Genomic DNA, 17,305 nt, shown 5'->3' with positions numbered 1-17,305 from the left:
TCAGAAACTGCTTAGAATCTCACTGTATTTTCAGGCACAACTCTTGAGTTTCCAGTTGACAGGAAGCCAACAATAACTCAAATAACCACTCATTACAATGGTAGTATGCAGAGGAGCGTCTCTGAATATAGAAATACCTAAAAAAAGAAAGTGGGCACTAAGGGTATATTGCTTCTTATATATGACAGAAAATGTTTTGGACAGTGAACACAGGTAGTTATTGAAATAAGCTAAAGTATATCAAGGTAAAGGTTAGTTAGTTCACTAGCTAGTAATATCATCTAGTTATCTAGCTTGCAATACCAGTCAACATTCCTGGATGTGAAGGTTAAATGTTTTTAACTTAGGTCACTAGAGAAAGTTGCTGTTGAAATGCCCAACAGAAAAACCCATCATTAATGATGTTGTTTTCAGTATAAATGGCTAAGAAATAAGCACAAATGCTAATGTATTCTGCATTATAGTAAACTAAGATTACCCAGATGCCATGCTAAATGGCTATATTCCTTGGTTACCAAACAGTGTGAATTGGAAAAGGGTGAGAGAACCAGGCAGGTGATAGAAAAAGTGGACATTGAACCTAGTGCACTTTTACTTTTGCAAGTTTTGCAATAATGTTGAGGCAAGTTATGACAAACATAGTACAAAGCATGCAACACTGATGCACACAGCAAGCACTATGTTTCATAGCTTGTATGTAGCTCATAATGAACAGTATACAATAAAATCATATAATGAAATGCACATTTTACAATATTACAATTTCAGTATTCTACAGGGGCTACATACAGCTATAAAAATGCAATACATTATTATTATAGAAAATATATAATAATTGATTGCTTACATAGCTATACGCTAGTCCAGGGAGATCATCCACAGGTCTAGAGCACGGATGATTAAGGATCAGTGGCAGCTTGACATTTTCCACTCTTTAATCACTCCGTGTAATTGTGCAAGTTACCAACACAAGCAGAAAAGTTGCGCCCAAGTTTATTTGTGTATAGTCACCCCGGCAAATAAAAATAGCCATTGCTCTTTCCATTCAAAAATGGAAACGCTTTTAAAATGCATAAAATCTTCATGAATTCACAAAATGATATGTTCTAGTAAAGCTAGTAAAGAAAATGATCATTGAACCTATTTTTATGGGATTGTATTTCTGGTCACACTTGGTACAATAAAACTCACGATTTGACACTTAAGCTGCAAGGGCTACTGAAATAAATAAAGATACTAAAGATACTGCTACTGCCAAGCCGACTAATACCAACTGCCTAGCAACAAGCATAACAGCATAAACAAACAATGCTTTAACTGAACTGCAAGCAGAGGGGATTAGAGGTACTGTTCATATTAAAAAAGCCATAGAGTGCAGAAACATGCAGAATGCAGCTTGATTGTGATCACAATTAAGTCTTTATTGCTTTTAAAAGCAGGCACCAGTTGGCTTCCCTTCAAGGTAGCAGATGTAAGCCTTTCTAGTCCTGGAGGCAGACCTCACCCTGCTCAGCCAGATTTACAAATGCCACCGGTCAATTATAATCATTGTAAATATCGATTGAACTGCGAGTCCCTTTCCTTTAACGATGCAAAATGAGTGGATTCACCAGTGTGAATGTAAGTGTTTGACACAAAAGATGGCTGGTGACCCATGAGAAGGAAACTCACAGAGAGTGTGTGTGCGATACACTCGGGAAGGAGGCCAGGAAGCAGGAGAGACACACACAGCACAAACAATCAGCACAAACAACAGAAAAGCAGTCCCCTGTGCGCAGAGACACGCACAGACGTCACACACGCTTTCCCCCCGGGAGATGGGGCTCTTGATTCCAGGTGCACTGATCTCCAGCACCTGAGGCCTGTGCTCACACCTCACACCAATGAGAGTGAGAGGGGGAGGTCAGGAGCTTCTAGGCTGCGCTGGAGAGCAGGTGCGGGACTCCTACCCTCCAGACCCCCCAGCACTGGCGTTAGTGGAAGGAATGCAGTGCCTGCTGACGCTGAAGTATGCAGACGTTTGTCCGTTTCCCCGCGCCTCGCGGGGTTAGAGCTCGTCGCGGTAGGCGCTATGCAGCCCCGCGGGCGGGGAGGAGCCCTTCAGGGTCTTGAAGGAGCCGCGCCAGTCCGTCCGCACGGAGTCGTCGTCCCAGATGGTGGAGGTCTCGGTGTCGCTCACCCACTCCGGGTCTCCGGCGTAGTGGCACGGCTGCACCAGCAGAGGGTGCGTTGAGTACGCCTGCAGATTCCGGTTTTGGAAATGGGCCTTATACTCCTCACTGTGCAAGGGCGGGGGGGGGGGGGGGGGGGGGACGACAAAAATCAGGATAGCCATCAGGATAGCATCTGGGCCTAGTTTAAGAAGCTGCTGTCTATCAATGGATGGAAACATGGAAATCGTGCCACTGTCCAAATACTTACGAACTGCACTGTGTTCATATCCAGGCGCAGGACTATAAACGAGGAGCACCATGAGAGCAGTCTGAATAATGTGCCCCAATAATGTGCACCAATAACAAGGCCCTGGGTGCGACTCAAACCTAACAAATCTTATCTCAGAAGGGTGTTACCCTTGACAGATAAAACATGTTCCAAGAAAAACAACTGGAAATTCTGGGTGCATGTTATCAGAAGGTCAGCACATATAAATAAAATCATAGAATTAAATAACCATTTAGGTATGGAATTCTGAACTTCCAGAATATCCAGCATTCTGGTATGTAGCTGGATGAGGGCAGCAGGTCGCATTGTGTGGGTGTGTGGCAGACGGCCAGTTTTCCATACACTCTGTTCTCCACTGCTCCGATGCATTTTCCAGACTTGTCTTTGGCCTGAGCTCCCATTGGCCCTCTGGGCCGACTCGGTCGCACCACGACAGAGCACTTTTCAACCAGATTAACCAATCACAAGCTGACATGTCAGGCAAAATGGTGTACTAAGGAGGTGACAGTAGATAAAGCCCAACCTATCGGACTGGTTTCTGAACTATGGAGGTGTATGATCTGGAGATAGAGCATCTGTCCCACTCACTTTGAGTGTTTGTCGTACATGATGGGCAGGAACTCGTCTACCGGCAGCATCTTGGAGAGAGGTTCAGCGTTGAGCAGTTTCTGCGCCCCTTGCTGAGAGATCATGTAGGAAAGCGTCCAATAGGAGTAGTCCGCCACCACCAGATTCCGCACGTTCTCCACCACCACCTCGTCGCCCGGCTTCACCTGCTTCCGACCCAGGTATCTACGGCGGAACGGGAGGAAGGGGCACAGACCACAGACTGTAGAAAGACATGGACCAAGTCCCTGTAATGTCACCCACTGATTATCCGTGGGCTTGTGAAATCTGGAAGCCTGGGAAATAAAGTTTACCAGCGTCGATATGTTGTACAATTTTGAGCCAGAGACTTGTCCACTAAGCGCATGAGAGGGAGATGTATTCTGTTCCTGATTTGTCTACAAAGTATTGCTGTATTTGTATAACTAAATGGAAAATTTAACTTATAACTTAAAGGAAATCGGCACATGGGGAGGCGTTAGATTAAAAAAATACAAAATAAAACACTGATTGGGACTACACTTTCTTGTGGGAAACAATTATTGACTTATTTTGACAACTGTACCATTGGATTTACAGGTCTGAATGACCTATACTGGAGCCAACCGCAGTGGGCGCTAGTGAGCACCCTCTCACGGTCTCTCATCGTGACCAGGAAATGAGTTTCTAAAAAAGAAGCCGGTTTTGGCCGCTTGGATCAGACAGTCATTAGGGGGAGTCGGCCACAAGGGGGCACTGCAACACAAAGAAACGCAACTGCCACCAAACGGTCCCCTTCACCTCACACCCAAAAAAAAAAAAAAAAAAAAAAAAAAAAAAAGAACAGGACATGCAGCCGAGCAACCAGAAGGCATGGTCTCCATGGCAACGTGCCTGTCACACCGCCTGCTCTAGGGAGGTGCCTGACACGGTTTGGCTCCGCCCCACTCACATGATGTCCCAGTCCAGCTCCACCTTCGCCACCTCGTCCATCAGGCGCAGGAGCCGCCGCTTGAAGTTGCCCTGGAAACGTATGTCGTCCTCGAATACCAGCGCCGTGTCCAGCTGCATGTCCACTATCTGCAAGTGAAGCGGTCGATCGTTTCAGCGGCAGGAAACCCGGGGTCTACCGCTAATAGGGGGGTCCTACGAGCCATGCCGTCGTCTCAGAAAGGAAATATTAAGAGCTGTAATGTTATTTCACAAGGGGAATTCTGGGAGCTATATTGTGATCTCATGCGGAAACCATTTTACAAATACAACTCGCTGCACAATGAGTTACTATAAAAAACCATGGGCAGAGGCGAGACAGCCACACTGCAGACGTAAAACAGGTCCTCCTGAGATAATGTGTGCGGGTGCGGAGAGTGGCCCCTGTAGAGAGTGGCCCCTGGCCCCTCACCTCCTTCCAGATGAAGTAGTGGCTGAGGAAGCAGCCCACCTCTCCCTTGGTCAGGGTGCGGCCGGAGAAAGGGTCGAAGTATCCGGGCAGGAGGTCCACACCCAAGAGCTTGATCTCACTGCTGTTAAGAGCTCTGCGTGGTGGAGCACACAAACATTTGTGTGTACACGCGTGACCCGTTCTGTCATAATCAGTCGTACGTCGCGATGGCCAATTTCACATACCACAATATTTATGTAAAATGTTTCGTTTTTGGAATGACCATCTTCATTTTGTAGAAAAATATCTTGGCTTTCGTAATCTGCATTTCTTAATGCCAAATTCAGCGCAAGATGTCAAAGTGAAAGTAACACCGGAGTTGTGCGTTGTTTGGAGGCTAGCCAGCTTGTCACTGTTCACCAGTCACAAACAACCGCATCAGCTGTGTTTGTGGCTAAATGTTAATGCATTTACTTTCATGGCCTGCATGTCTTAATGTTAAGAGTAAATGCTCAGAGTAAACATGTAGTTTTAAAGGGTTTATACATAAGATGAAAATGTATAGCCCTGGAGTTATAGCCCAGTGTCGGTAGTCTCCCAGCCTTGCATTTTTCTCAAAAACATGGTTTGGTGGCACTCAAAACGAAACAGGACACAACTCCCTTGATATCTGGAGCAGAGAGATAACTTCGCTATCGTTAGAAAGCTTACCCTCTTCTCCTTTGATACATTGCTAAATACATCACGTATGTATACAATATATGCAGTGATTCACTGCTTTTAGATGCCGTACAGTTTCCTCACTGCGAGAGACACTGACTTACCCTCCGTCCACAGCGTCCACCACCTTCACGTCGATCTCCAGCTCGTTGAGAGAGCGCAGCATCCTCTCCTGTCTGTCTGGACGGCGCCGCAGATTGATCAGGTATATCTGCGGCAAAGACACAGCCACAGGTCAGAAAACAAGACTCGCACACCTCGTAAAATAGCTCCACAACGAGAGCACGAACCGTGAACTTCTGGTTACCCGCTTTTTAGCGGCGAACCGTGATGTCGCCTGAACACAGTGTGTAGCGGTAGGGCTACAGACAGATTTCTGACAAAGATAAAGAATCAGAAAAGCAATTTGATTGGAATGAGTCTCCAGGTCCCTGCAAAAATTGATGTGTCATTTTACTGAGAACTGAGAACATTTTACTGAGTGTCACTTTGGGTACGCCTCTCGCCACTTTTTAGCTCATTGATTTGAGTACTCTGCAAAAGTGTGTCAGTGCAGTCTGAAGCATGCTGAACGAACAGTTATGTAATATATAAGTAAATCCCTGTGACTGTCTGGGGTCACGTGACTAGAGGGCATTGGTGACCCCAATACTAAAACACAGCAAATCTCTCCGTGAATTTACAAGTGAATGTAACTGCTTAAAACGCAGGCAGCAAATAAACCCTTGAATTACGTGTACTCCATTTTGTGTTTTGTCTTATCGCCTTTTTGAGACCCTGGACATTTCCTTTAATTTTTAAAATATTTGAACGATAAATCTCTCACCTCATCAAAGCCCATGAGGTCTCTTTGTTTGGGCAGTAAATGTGAATACCGTGAGGGGTGCATGGGTGGCCCATCAACTGAAAAACAAACAAAGAACTTTCACTCGGCATTTCTGAAAGGTCACAATTTCTCTCCCCATTTTTGTCTTTTCACAGGACAGGTCAAATCCGGTGACACCTGCTCACGCGCGACTCCACTCCACAATGGCTGTCCTTTTCCCTGCGCACAAAAACAAACGGAGAAACACACACAGGCACATTCACATGCAGACATACTCACAGTCAGCCCAGAGCCTTTCACCTTTAAAAAAATCCCCACTCACTCATGGACTCCAGCTGCAGATGAACAAAGTTGATCCGGTCGTCCTCGATGGTCTGGTGGGGCTTCGTAGGAACATTCGCGTAGCCGTAGCGCTCTTTGTTGCACAGATACATCTGCACCTCTGGCACCAAAAAAAACAACAAAAAAAAATCACCCAGATGTAAAACAGACACAGCGCAGTTTAGTTGCAGAACGGACACACGGACAGTTCACACCAGTATTGTGCAACAGCAGTGAGGTATCGCGCAGCGCTAGAAACCATTCGGCCACCAGGGGGAGCCGTACCTGAGACGCGGCAGGAGAAGGCAAAGACGATGATGTCGTCAAAAGGCCAGGAGTAGTCTTTGTGGGGAGGGTGGAAGGCCAGCTTCTTGGTGCCCTGCTTGCGCAGGTCCAGCAGCATGGTGGAGTGCACCATGGGAACAGGGTAGCAGCCGAGGCGATGCCGGTGCTTGGTGGGGAAGTACTCGGCAGTGCGCCGGTAGTATCCCTGTGGAAGCGGGTTTGGTTTTATTTTGAAGGTACAAGAGGTAAGATGTTTGTGTTAAAACATTGTTACAAGACCATTATAAATCCGTTCCTATCATTGAAAAGGCCTCACTGACATGTTGACTCACCCTCTGCCTGTGTTTATAGTCCTTAAATTCAGGTTTTTAAATATGCAGTTGACGGGCCGGCACGCATTGTATAGCTGTACAATAATTCAAGCCCATTGGTTTAAAATTGGTTCTAATGCCAATTGCATTTCAACGTCAGCGTGGTGACAGAGAAGGGGTGGGATGAACAGTGCTGTGGTTTGTTGCTGCAATTCCTTTCTTGACCGTTAGCAGTCCGAAATTACCTGTTGCACCTTTACGTAACACCTTTACCTTACCAGAGAAAAGCCATGGTGGACAGAACATCTATTTTCAAGGAAGCCCGAGGCCAGGAAGGGGACGTAGGTCTTACATTCATCACATGCTGTAAACATACATTCAACAAGCACTTTATTAGGAACATTTTTACTTTATTACACCTACTTATTCATGGGATTATCTAATCAGCCAATTGTGTGGCAGCTGTGCAATGCTTACAATCATGTAAATCTGGGTCAGGAGCTTCAGTTAATGTTCACCCCATCCATCAGAATGGGGGAAAAAATGTGATCCAAGTGACTTTGACCGAGGAATGATTGTTGGTGGCAGACTGCTGCTCTCCTGGGATTTTCACACACACTAGTCTCTAGTTTGAAAAGAATGGTGCAGCAAAAAAAAAAAAAGAAAAAGAAATCCAGAGCAGCAGTTCTGCAGACAGAAATGCCTTATTAATGAGAGAGGTCAGAGGAGAATGGCCAGACTGGCCAAAGCTGACAGGAAGGAGACAGTAACGCAAATAACCACACAGTACAACAGTGGTATGCAGAAGAGCATCTCTGAACACGCAACACATCATAACTCTAAGTGGATAGCTAGAGCAGTAGAAGTCCTAATAAAGTGCTCACTGAGTGTATTTGTCATTGCAGATAGTCAGCTACCCAACATGACTGACATAGATGACACAAATTGAAATTTGCTCCCTTCCTGTAGGGAACCCGAGCAGCAGGAGGGCAGTGACCAGACCCGGGCTGGAGAGCAGAGTGGTACCTGCGCTCAGTGGACAGACTCAGGAGGTACGTGGGCATGCGTTACCTGAGGGGTGATGCCACACCAGTAGTTGGAGTATGCCGTCTGGGAGTCCATCATGGGCGCGATAACAGACCTGTTTTCTGCCACCATGAGGCTGAGTGTTTTTGGGTTGGTCAGGATGTTGTCCGTGTCTGCATACTGAAGACAGGGGGGTGAGAGTCCTCATGCACTCATCCCAAAACGCATGCAACCAGAACACCCTTTCTCCCTTATGCCCCATCCCTCAGTCTGCGCATGAAAATGGTCTAAGGCTCTGCTGTTCTGACATCCACAGGAAGGTCATCCCACCACTGTGGGGCAGAACAGACAGCAGTCGTGACCGAGAGATGCAGGTGCGCCAGGGGTCTGGCTGATGTATAGGTTCTGATTAGTGATTACTGTATGCAGGGGCTCATCCCTTAACTGCCTGGTATGTGAACACCTAAGTTTGAAATTTGACGCGAGCCATAGCAGGCGTGGAGGTCGCTGAGCAGGGGGGTGATGTGAGAGTGTCTGGGGACATTGAATACCAGACGAGCTGCAGCGTTCTGGATCAGTTGTAGAGCCATCTTAAGTGCCATTTACTTTGTGTGTAAATTACTGGTTGGTCCAACAGAGAATTTCAACTGGGCATCATTTACACATAACGTCAAGCTCCAGCCATTACAATACACCGTAGGATGCATTCCTCCACAACCTTCAGCAGCTGTTGTATCAGCTCTACCATTTTATTCCTTTTACCTTTACAAACGGCAATGATTTCACCAACTCTCACCCTCTTCTGTTTAAAGACAGACTAACAGACACACAGGGGAAGCCTGAAACTATTCCGTAACTCATCTAGTGGTCACAGTGGGAACTGGATTATGCATGTTTAAAGGTTTTACATTTCATGATAGACGCAACAAGTGCTGCTTACAGTTAAGGTTAATCTAGGCAGTGGATTTGCATGTCCTTCACTTTTATAGTTTTCCTGCCTTTGCAGGAGAGAGGGTGGGGAATGAGAAGGCTGTGGCCCGGGGGGGAGAGAAACAGAATGGGGGGTGGCCCTTACCAAGATGTAGTCAGCCCAGCGTCTCTTGGCGAAGTTGAGCGCCGCCTGCTTGAGCTTCATGACGTACTCGTACCTGCCGTTGGTCCAGTGTTTGGGGCCCAGTTCCCCGGGGTACGACCTGCAGAACAGCGGCAGGGTTCGGTGAGACACGGCTACTGCGGAGGGCCACGTCACATCCACATCATCCACTAACCCCCACAGGCCTCACGCAACGGCGAAGGCAAGCACAGGCCTGTTGGATAATTCCACCGAAACAAGGCATAAAGCAATAGAAGGAAAGGCTCCCGTCTACATTAGGAGCGTTCCCTGAAGCCCTTTACCCTTCCAGCCAGTCTGGGTTTGGGGTTCAATGACATGCCCCCAGGCACGTGAATATCTGTGGGTCACTGCAGCGGTGGAAGCGGTGGATCTGCACTCACATTACATTACATTATATCACATTAAAGGAATTTAGCAGACGCTCGAGCAACTTACAATGAAGTGCAGATCAAACCCAGGAACAAGTACAAGAACCCTTGAAAAGTACATCAACTACGAACTAGCATACCACAGTTAGCTAGAGTACCCCAAGTACTACAAAAACCAGCTCACGTGGGTTTGTCCATGGGCCTCCACTCCACGTAGTGGTAGAACCTCTGCATGATGGTCAGCCACTCCCGCAGAACCGCGGTGGTGTTGTCGATGTTGTGATCAGTTGCAGCCCTGTTGGACCGTGGGCACACATGTTCAAACAGTTAAAACAGCTGGCCCAGAACACGCAGCATCACCTGATCTGGGTTACCTCGCTAACGGGCACATTCGGCAACCAGGGAGTCAATCAATTTACGTGCAGTTGTGCTCCCCAGTTTACAAATGAATATACGCTTATAAGGGAGAGAGAACACGCACATTTTCCGAGCTGATTTGTCACTGTTATTTAATTAAATCGCTTATCAAAACTTTTTTCAGAGGCAAAAAAATAAAAGCTCGCCGTTTTTAAGACTGTAGCAATAACTACATTACATTTTTTCCATGTTGGGGGATGGGGACGTTTCTGAGTGGAGACAAGGGAGGGGGGGAGGAGGGGTGACAGATTAAATCTAAATACGATTGACCTTTGTGTGCGTGCAAATAACATAAAGGGATATTAGCGACCCCCTGAATAGTTTGCAGTGCTGTAGGAAGGCCACCTACCATATCGAGATTCGATTTTTGGGATAGTCAAGCCTCTCCAGAGCTCCAAGATAGTATGGAAGCGAATGTGCAGCGTTTCTTGCGATAATTGCAATCACGACTGTAGGCGGCTGCACTTTCGATTCTTCGGGGTTTTTCTCTTCAGAAAAGTAACAGTCTATCCTGGTGATCGCTCCAATAAAGAGAATCCAAAACAACATCGTTACAAGCAGCTACATCCACACTCTTGAACTACACTACTTTGCTTACAGCCGCTGGCCGCGTCAGCAGTCAGGAAAAGGGGCTATCCTTAACTTCCCCTCCTAAAAACTCTCCCCTTTCCATGAGCGGACGTGTACCGCTGCAGGTTTTAAATTTCAACTTCCTTTCTCCGTCCTCTTTCGGATAAAGCTTTTTCAGGCAATATTTCAGGAAGGTACTGGAAGATAAACGATGTTCTCCTTCGATTAGTTTGGTGGTTCTGTAATTTTTCTGGTGTAGCCATTTCGTTCGTTTAGCGAACTAAAGTCAGAAGTGTTATCAACTGAGCTTTATTGTATAAATATTGCGTTAGGCTACAGCAATCAGTAGCGGATTCCTATGTAGTTGCATCAACGTGCCAGAATTTAAGATGTAAATATTCGTCCAAAAACACTGCATCCTGCTCGCAGTTTAGATTTAATTTTTTCTGCATATCAAACCCTTAACTTCACTCATAGTGTACTATAAAGTGTAGCCCACTTGCCGCTTAGAAAACAACAGCCTACAATTTATCAGAGCTTTCTGTAGAGATAGACTGCCTTATGTAGCTATCTGTTAGCTGAATGATAATGCAACATATTAGTTGAATTATCAAAGTGCAGGAATGTATGCCTATCCAAACGCAAACAGATATGGTGCAATTAATTCCTTAATGCGACGAGGTGATAAATATGTCTGGAGAATTTAAATCTCCAATTACAACTCAGCACAATGCCTTTAAAATAAAAGTATACATGGCTATCGGAGGGCCTGTTTCAGCCTGGTTCCACATGTGTCCACCAGAGGGCCGTTCATTGTGTTGGGGCACTAGGCTACCGCACATACTTTAGCCAAGTAATCCGTGACCCCAAAGGCAGGCGATGGTGGTTGGTTGACATTTATTTATTTTCGTATAAATACATACATTAGCACTTGCATTACATTTTTGAATCACAAATAAATGTAAAAAACTCGGCTCAAGGCCTCCCAATTGTAACAGAAATATCCAAATATGCATGAAAAATCTCAGCGCTCCTGGGACAACATGATCAGTCTAGATGCAGAGAGAATCAATAAACATGGCTGGCGTTGCGTCTTTAAAAATGAAAACGCTAATAAATATGTAGGCTACATGCAGTTTACATCAACACGTTCACCATGAAATGGCGTAGGGCTACTTTATTATAAGGCAGGGCAGACTCGGCTACAGAACTAAGAGTAGCTGAGAAAAGAGCATTTAAGAGTTTCTAAAGGGAAGAGGCAGAGCAAAATTGTGGATGATGTTTAAAGGGAATAATGAGAGCAATGGAGAGAAAGAGAGTGAGGTCGTCCCAACTGAAAACGAGAAGTATGGGGGCCCCCAAGTTTCGAGCAATACTTGGCGTGACAATAGCGCCCCTGGCACACGTGTGAACGGGGCGAAGGGACTTTGCTGACGGGGCCTTCACAGATGACAGACCCCCCCCCCATCGCTCCTTTAAGTGTGACCCCGGTCCCCAGTCCTCGCCCTGGAAGGGCACTTTCCCAGCCTCGCCGCACAGGCACGCCTGAGAGAGTTAACCCGCCGCCCCAATAACTTTTCACTGCTGGGTCAAAGGTCGCGGGCACGGGGCAGCAGGGTGGGGCAGGGGGGGCTGCAGGAGCGGGCGAGCGGGAGAGGCCAAACATTTATTCAAGAATGATTTCCCCCGGACAACCTGATTGAGCTTCCCTCTCTCAGGCCTGGTGGGGGGTCCGCCGGGGCCTACAGATGTGCCGGGAGGAGAGGGACACAAAGGAACAAGGGGGGGGGGGGGGGGGCATGGCCCCCCTTCCCCAGCACCAATCCTCCTCCTCCTTTCCCCTTTCTTTACAAAGTGTGAACCCAGGGAGCCCAGCTGTGACACTGGGAACTCTTCGGACCCTGCAGCCCGGGCAATAATCAATAACCACATTCCCACACAAACGTCTCACGCCTCATTGAGTCAATAACTGTCACTCACGGCCCCAAAGCGCATTCATTCCAACTCACTCAGCGCCCCCCCCCGCTCCAGAGATGCCCACCAAAATGTCCTCCGATTGTCCACCAAAAAAATATTATTCAAACGGTCCGGCCGTTGGAAATATACGCAGTTTCTCTACCCGTTTGGTTCTGAAGTGGTGTGTCTCGCCCCGTTCCGCAGAGCAGGATGTCTCTGGAGCAGAGAGACGTGTTACTGAAGGTGAAACTGAAGAGGACACGAACACGACATGCCCCAAATAAACCTAAACAAAATTCATATGCAGTGTGTACAAGCATCAGTTTTAGGGGGACGAATACCCCAGAAACGGGAGCTGTGTCTGGTTGAGCTACCCTGTGAAAAAAGGTAGCTCAACCAGGTGGAGCAGAGGACTCTGGGAGTTGGGTGTGGAGGTATGGATGCCACTGTGTCCTGTCTGCTGTCTGTGTTCAGAGAAGAAGCCCTCCAATAATGTAGCCAAGTGCCCTATGCTTTATCTCAAAAAAGACTAGCAAGAGTGCATCAAAACACACAACATCATTGTACTGTGTGTTCACAATAACCTGACGGGGGAACCAGATAGTTTCTTCACATGAAATGCCACTGGACATAATAATCACAACATTGATTTTTTTTAACTTATGATCTTCTAACTAGTTTGTTTCTGCCACAGCACTGTACAACTGAACTGGAAAGGGGAGTTTCTGGATGTGTGTGCATGTGTGTGCGTGTGTGTGAGGTGGGTGACTGGAGAGTGCAAAGTTCCACATGGGGACATGGACAGATTTGGGCGGGAAGGCAGTTGAGACTCCCAGCACACTATCTTAACCTCCACCACCAGCAATTCTCACTCCCTGTTGCCTGGCAACCACCCAGCCACAGTGAAAGAATGTGTTTTCATTACAAGCCAGGGGGAGGGAAGCAAATCGGGGTGGCTGGGTAGCCTGTGAGAGGATTCCCCCTGTCCCTGTGACTCGAATAGGTGCAGGTTCATGTCAGTAAGGCTGTCCAGATTCTCGCCGATACCACAGCAGGAACGTGGGTACCAAATCAGACAATATGGTCACGTCTGCCAGTCTAGATCAGAATTGTACCAAATAAGGCACATTATATCAAATGTATTACACTTTTAACAGGTTTTAAAAAAAAGATTTATAGTGTAACATTGTGTATTATTAGGCTTTCCTCCAGCTCAACATGTACCAGGCAGCTGAAGCAGAAGTGCAATTTGTGTCCTTCCAATGCCAGGGTTGGCTTCCACTAAAACACCTCACTGAAATGTGTTTGGCAAATTGCAATCATGAGTCATACATCATGTCTAGCCCTAAATGTCTAGTCAGAGTTCTAAATTATGAAAATGCTTCTTTGTTACTGGGAAATGCATTCATACGAGAAGATGTGAAAAAGCAAAAAATAGCAACACAGTGCAAACTCCCCCATTATCCAATTGATCGTAGCCATTCGAAAGGTATTTGCTCTCTGCACATGGGTGAATTTAGCATGGACTGTGATGATGGAGGACCCCATTGCAAAGCCATTGAGGTGGCAGTATTGCTCTTATAGGCAGTCGTTTGTATTAAGAAGCAAATCAATGAAAGAATGCTTTCATAGACAGCCTTTTTCTCTCAGGTCTTCATATGACACCTTGTATGAGGGCTGTTATCATGAATTACTTACAGGTTGCAATTATGTGAGAAGAATCTATACCTCAGTTCTGACAGAAGACAGCCATTGGCTACGAGTAGCATTAGCAGAGGGTAACAGTGGTTGGATGATGGGAGATGTATGTTATCACAGATGGAAGTTGGGGATCTTTAGTCTCCCGAACGTCTCATTGCTCAAAGAAAGAATAAAATGATGTCCCACTTTGTCACTTATCTGCCCTGTAAAACATAGAAGCTTCATATAACACAGGAAACAAATTACGAAACAGCATTATGAAATCTGTACATTCAATACACGACATTCATGCAACTAGCTGCCTCATTTTCACGACTTCATGTGAACTCCGGCCCTCTGCTGACCCTCTGCCGCAAAGCTTTCCATTCCAGCCGGCCGTCTGTCCACAATGCAGCAAAATGCGTTTAAAAAAACTCAGTTTCTCCTCTGCTGGCTGCTGATGGGCTGGGCCAAGAGACCGCGCTCACCTGCCAATCCTTCACACACTTCGGCCCTGAGCCGCGAAGAAAGTTCGAGTTAAAGCGACCAAAAAGCTGCTTCACAGCTGCATGCTCTCATAGAAAGTTTATGTTCCTTCAGTTCAGTGTGAGTTCTGGAAAGACAGTAATGCCCTGGCCTGCCCGCTGTTATAAAACAATAGTAATTAGCCCTGAGGAAGAGCAGTACTGTCTCATTGGGTAGATCTGTAGAGCTCTCTCCGCTCCCTGGCAACCCAAATTAGAATTAGCACTTCAGCTTCCAAGTGATGCATACCTGACTCCTTCTAAATGGCTATACTGAACCCTCACTAAATAAAAAAAACAGCAAACCAAGACCTGAACACTCCATTGAATTACAGAACCATTTCTAATCAAACATTTCACTTGCAAATCTTAGAAACAATCATGGCAGAGTAATTACTCACCTATTTTAGTCCCTATCATCCCAGGAATCAGGACAACATATCCTCAAACCAATTTTGTGTCTTTGTACTTGTCCTGTTGGATATCATATAGTATATAAATCAATTATAAAGTCTTGTTGGCTTAGCGAGGATGTACTCTTTTGGGTCAGATCATATCTCTTAGACAGATTTCAGTTTATACAGGGCAAATACACCTGTACACCTACATATTAATGTGATTATCTAATCACCCAATTGAGCGGCAGTGGTGCAATGCATACAGTCATGTAGATACGGGTCAGGAGCTTCAGTTAATGTTCACATCAACCATCACAATGGGGGAAAATGTGATTGGAGTTATTTTGACCATTGAGTAATTGTTGAGGCCAGACAGGGTGGTTTGAATATCTCAGAAACTGCTGATCTCCTGATCTCTAGAGTTGCCAGAGAATGGTGTAAAATACCAAAAACTTCCAGTGAGCAGTAGTACTGTGACACCTTGTTAATGGGAGAGGTCAGAGGAGAAGTGCCAGACTGGTCAAAGCTGACAGGAAGGTGACAGTAACACAAATGACCATGCATTACAACAGTGGTATGCAGAAGAGCATCTTTGAACGCACAACGTGTCAAACCTCTAAATGGATAGGCTACAGCAGCAGAAAACATTAAGGCCAAATAAATAAGTCTAATAAATAACTAATAAAGTGCTTACTAGTGCGTATATTTCCATTGATCTCAGAAATCCTGGATTTCAAGGCAGAGCATGTAGCAGAAGGCAAACAAGTAGAAAGAGTCATAATCTCTTAATGACAATAGGACCCCGGTGACTGGAAAAGTTGGGTTAAAAAATTCTGTCAAAATATACATTTTGCACCTTAGACTCAGAAACTCAGTGCTGAGGTTTGTCCTGAATGTGGATAAGTTTTTGTTAACTCAAAAAGCAAAGGTTACACAACCTGGTGCATTATTGGACCCTGAGCTCTTTCTGTAAAAACCGTGACCAGAATGCCATTTTGTGCAGCTTCGAAGACACTGCAAAACTAGGATACGTCCTATCTTTCAGATGCAGAAAAAAATGTATCCGTGATTTTCTCCCTTCAAGACTGAATTATTGCAATGCCTTACTGTCTGGCAGTCTAAATTGCATTTTGTCCACTCTCCAATTGATCCAGAATACTGCTGCGAGGAGTTTTGACAAAAACAAAAACTTGATTATATATCATCTGTCCTAGCCCTTCTTCTGCTGCTCTTTACTCAATTCCGTGCAGCTTTCACCGTTCCGCTCCTCGCGGTACCCACAATGCACTGAGTGTGCAAGCTCAGTCATACCTGAGTAAACGTATTATTTCACATAATCCTATAGACGCTTATGGACTCAGGCAGCTGGCTGCTTGCCCGTCAGTAGGAAGGGGAGGCGGAGCTTCTAGCCACAGGGCTCAGACATCATGGAATGTGCTGGAATCAGAGAGCATCTCAATATTTAAATCTGGACTAAAACACAGTCCTCTTCAAGCCTAATATTCTCATGGTGCATATTGTGTGTTTCCATAAAGTAACTGCAGTCCAACTCACCATCGTGGTGATCTGAAATAATATTACATAATATTATATAACCTAATATAATGGAAGGGAAAGTTTAATTAGCTCACTTGTATTAAGTATTACTGTTTACAATTCATATTTATTACCAGATAAAAATACCAGGATGGATACCTACGTTTATACATATCAAAGAATTGGAATGTCCCCACAAAAACTGACAAAATGCTGTGATTTCAATATATTTACATAGGGAGTTTTGAGGCACAAGTTTACAGCTTATTCTATATTAGGGCCAGTTATGGCACCAGGAATTTGTGTGAGGAAAACCCCATGCTTGGCATTCAAGCCTTTATTTTAGCTGACACTTTTATCCAAAGTGACTTACAGTTGATTAGATTAAGCAGGGGCCCTGGAATGATGAGGGGTTAAGGGCCCAATAGCTGTGCGGATCTTATCGTGGCTACACCTGGGCTTGAACCACCAACCATAGCCACCAGGCGCCCGGCTCCAGGAATGTGCAAGACAGAGGGCCCGGGTGCATTTTAATTGTGTATTTTAAAACATTTACTCAAACGGAACAAGATGCTTTTGTCCTTGCGGCGGTTCCCTGGTTCTCAATCACCGATAACCCTCCCCCTCCGGTTGTCCCCGGTTACTTCTCGGTTTGGGCCACCAGAATCCTACAAGCAGCTCTGAAGCAGGGGCTCAGCTCTGTGACACCCCAGTTGAGCAGAGTGTGCTGGGATAAGTTCCACCCCCCCCCCCACCCCCCAGGCAGACACACCAGGAGCCCTGGCCAGAAAGCAGCAGGGGCTGAGACTCCTTTAACAGGGGTGTTTATTTAGGGATGCCCCTTT

At 45.9% G+C, this 17,305-nt stretch overlaps 1 protein-coding gene across 1 annotated transcript; it reads right to left on the bottom strand.

Annotated features, from left to right (window-relative positions):
* Positions 1-570: 570 nt before the first annotated feature.
* cercam (cerebral endothelial cell adhesion molecule) lies at positions 571-10,758 on the bottom strand. The gene is made up of 12 exons (XM_061215581.1): positions 10,146-10,758; positions 9,564-9,674; positions 8,973-9,090; positions 7,943-8,077; positions 6,561-6,765; positions 6,277-6,396; positions 5,955-6,031; positions 5,233-5,339; positions 4,430-4,562; positions 3,980-4,107; positions 3,031-3,234; positions 571-2,279 (listed from the first exon to the last, which is right to left on the bottom strand). Exons 1-12 carry the CDS (start codon positions 10,343-10,345, stop codon positions 2,048-2,050), a joined length of 1,770 nt encoding a protein of 589 aa, XP_061071565.1. The 5' UTR covers positions 10,346-10,758; the 3' UTR covers positions 571-2,047.
* Positions 10,759-17,305: the final 6,547 nt, after the last annotated feature.

This window comes from Conger conger, chromosome 12 (assembly GCF_963514075.1).
Source record: "Conger conger chromosome 12, fConCon1.1, whole genome shotgun sequence".
Taxonomy (NCBI): Eukaryota; Metazoa; Chordata; class Actinopteri; order Anguilliformes; family Congridae; genus Conger; species Conger conger.
This window is presented reverse-complemented; position numbering and strand designations above follow the sequence as displayed.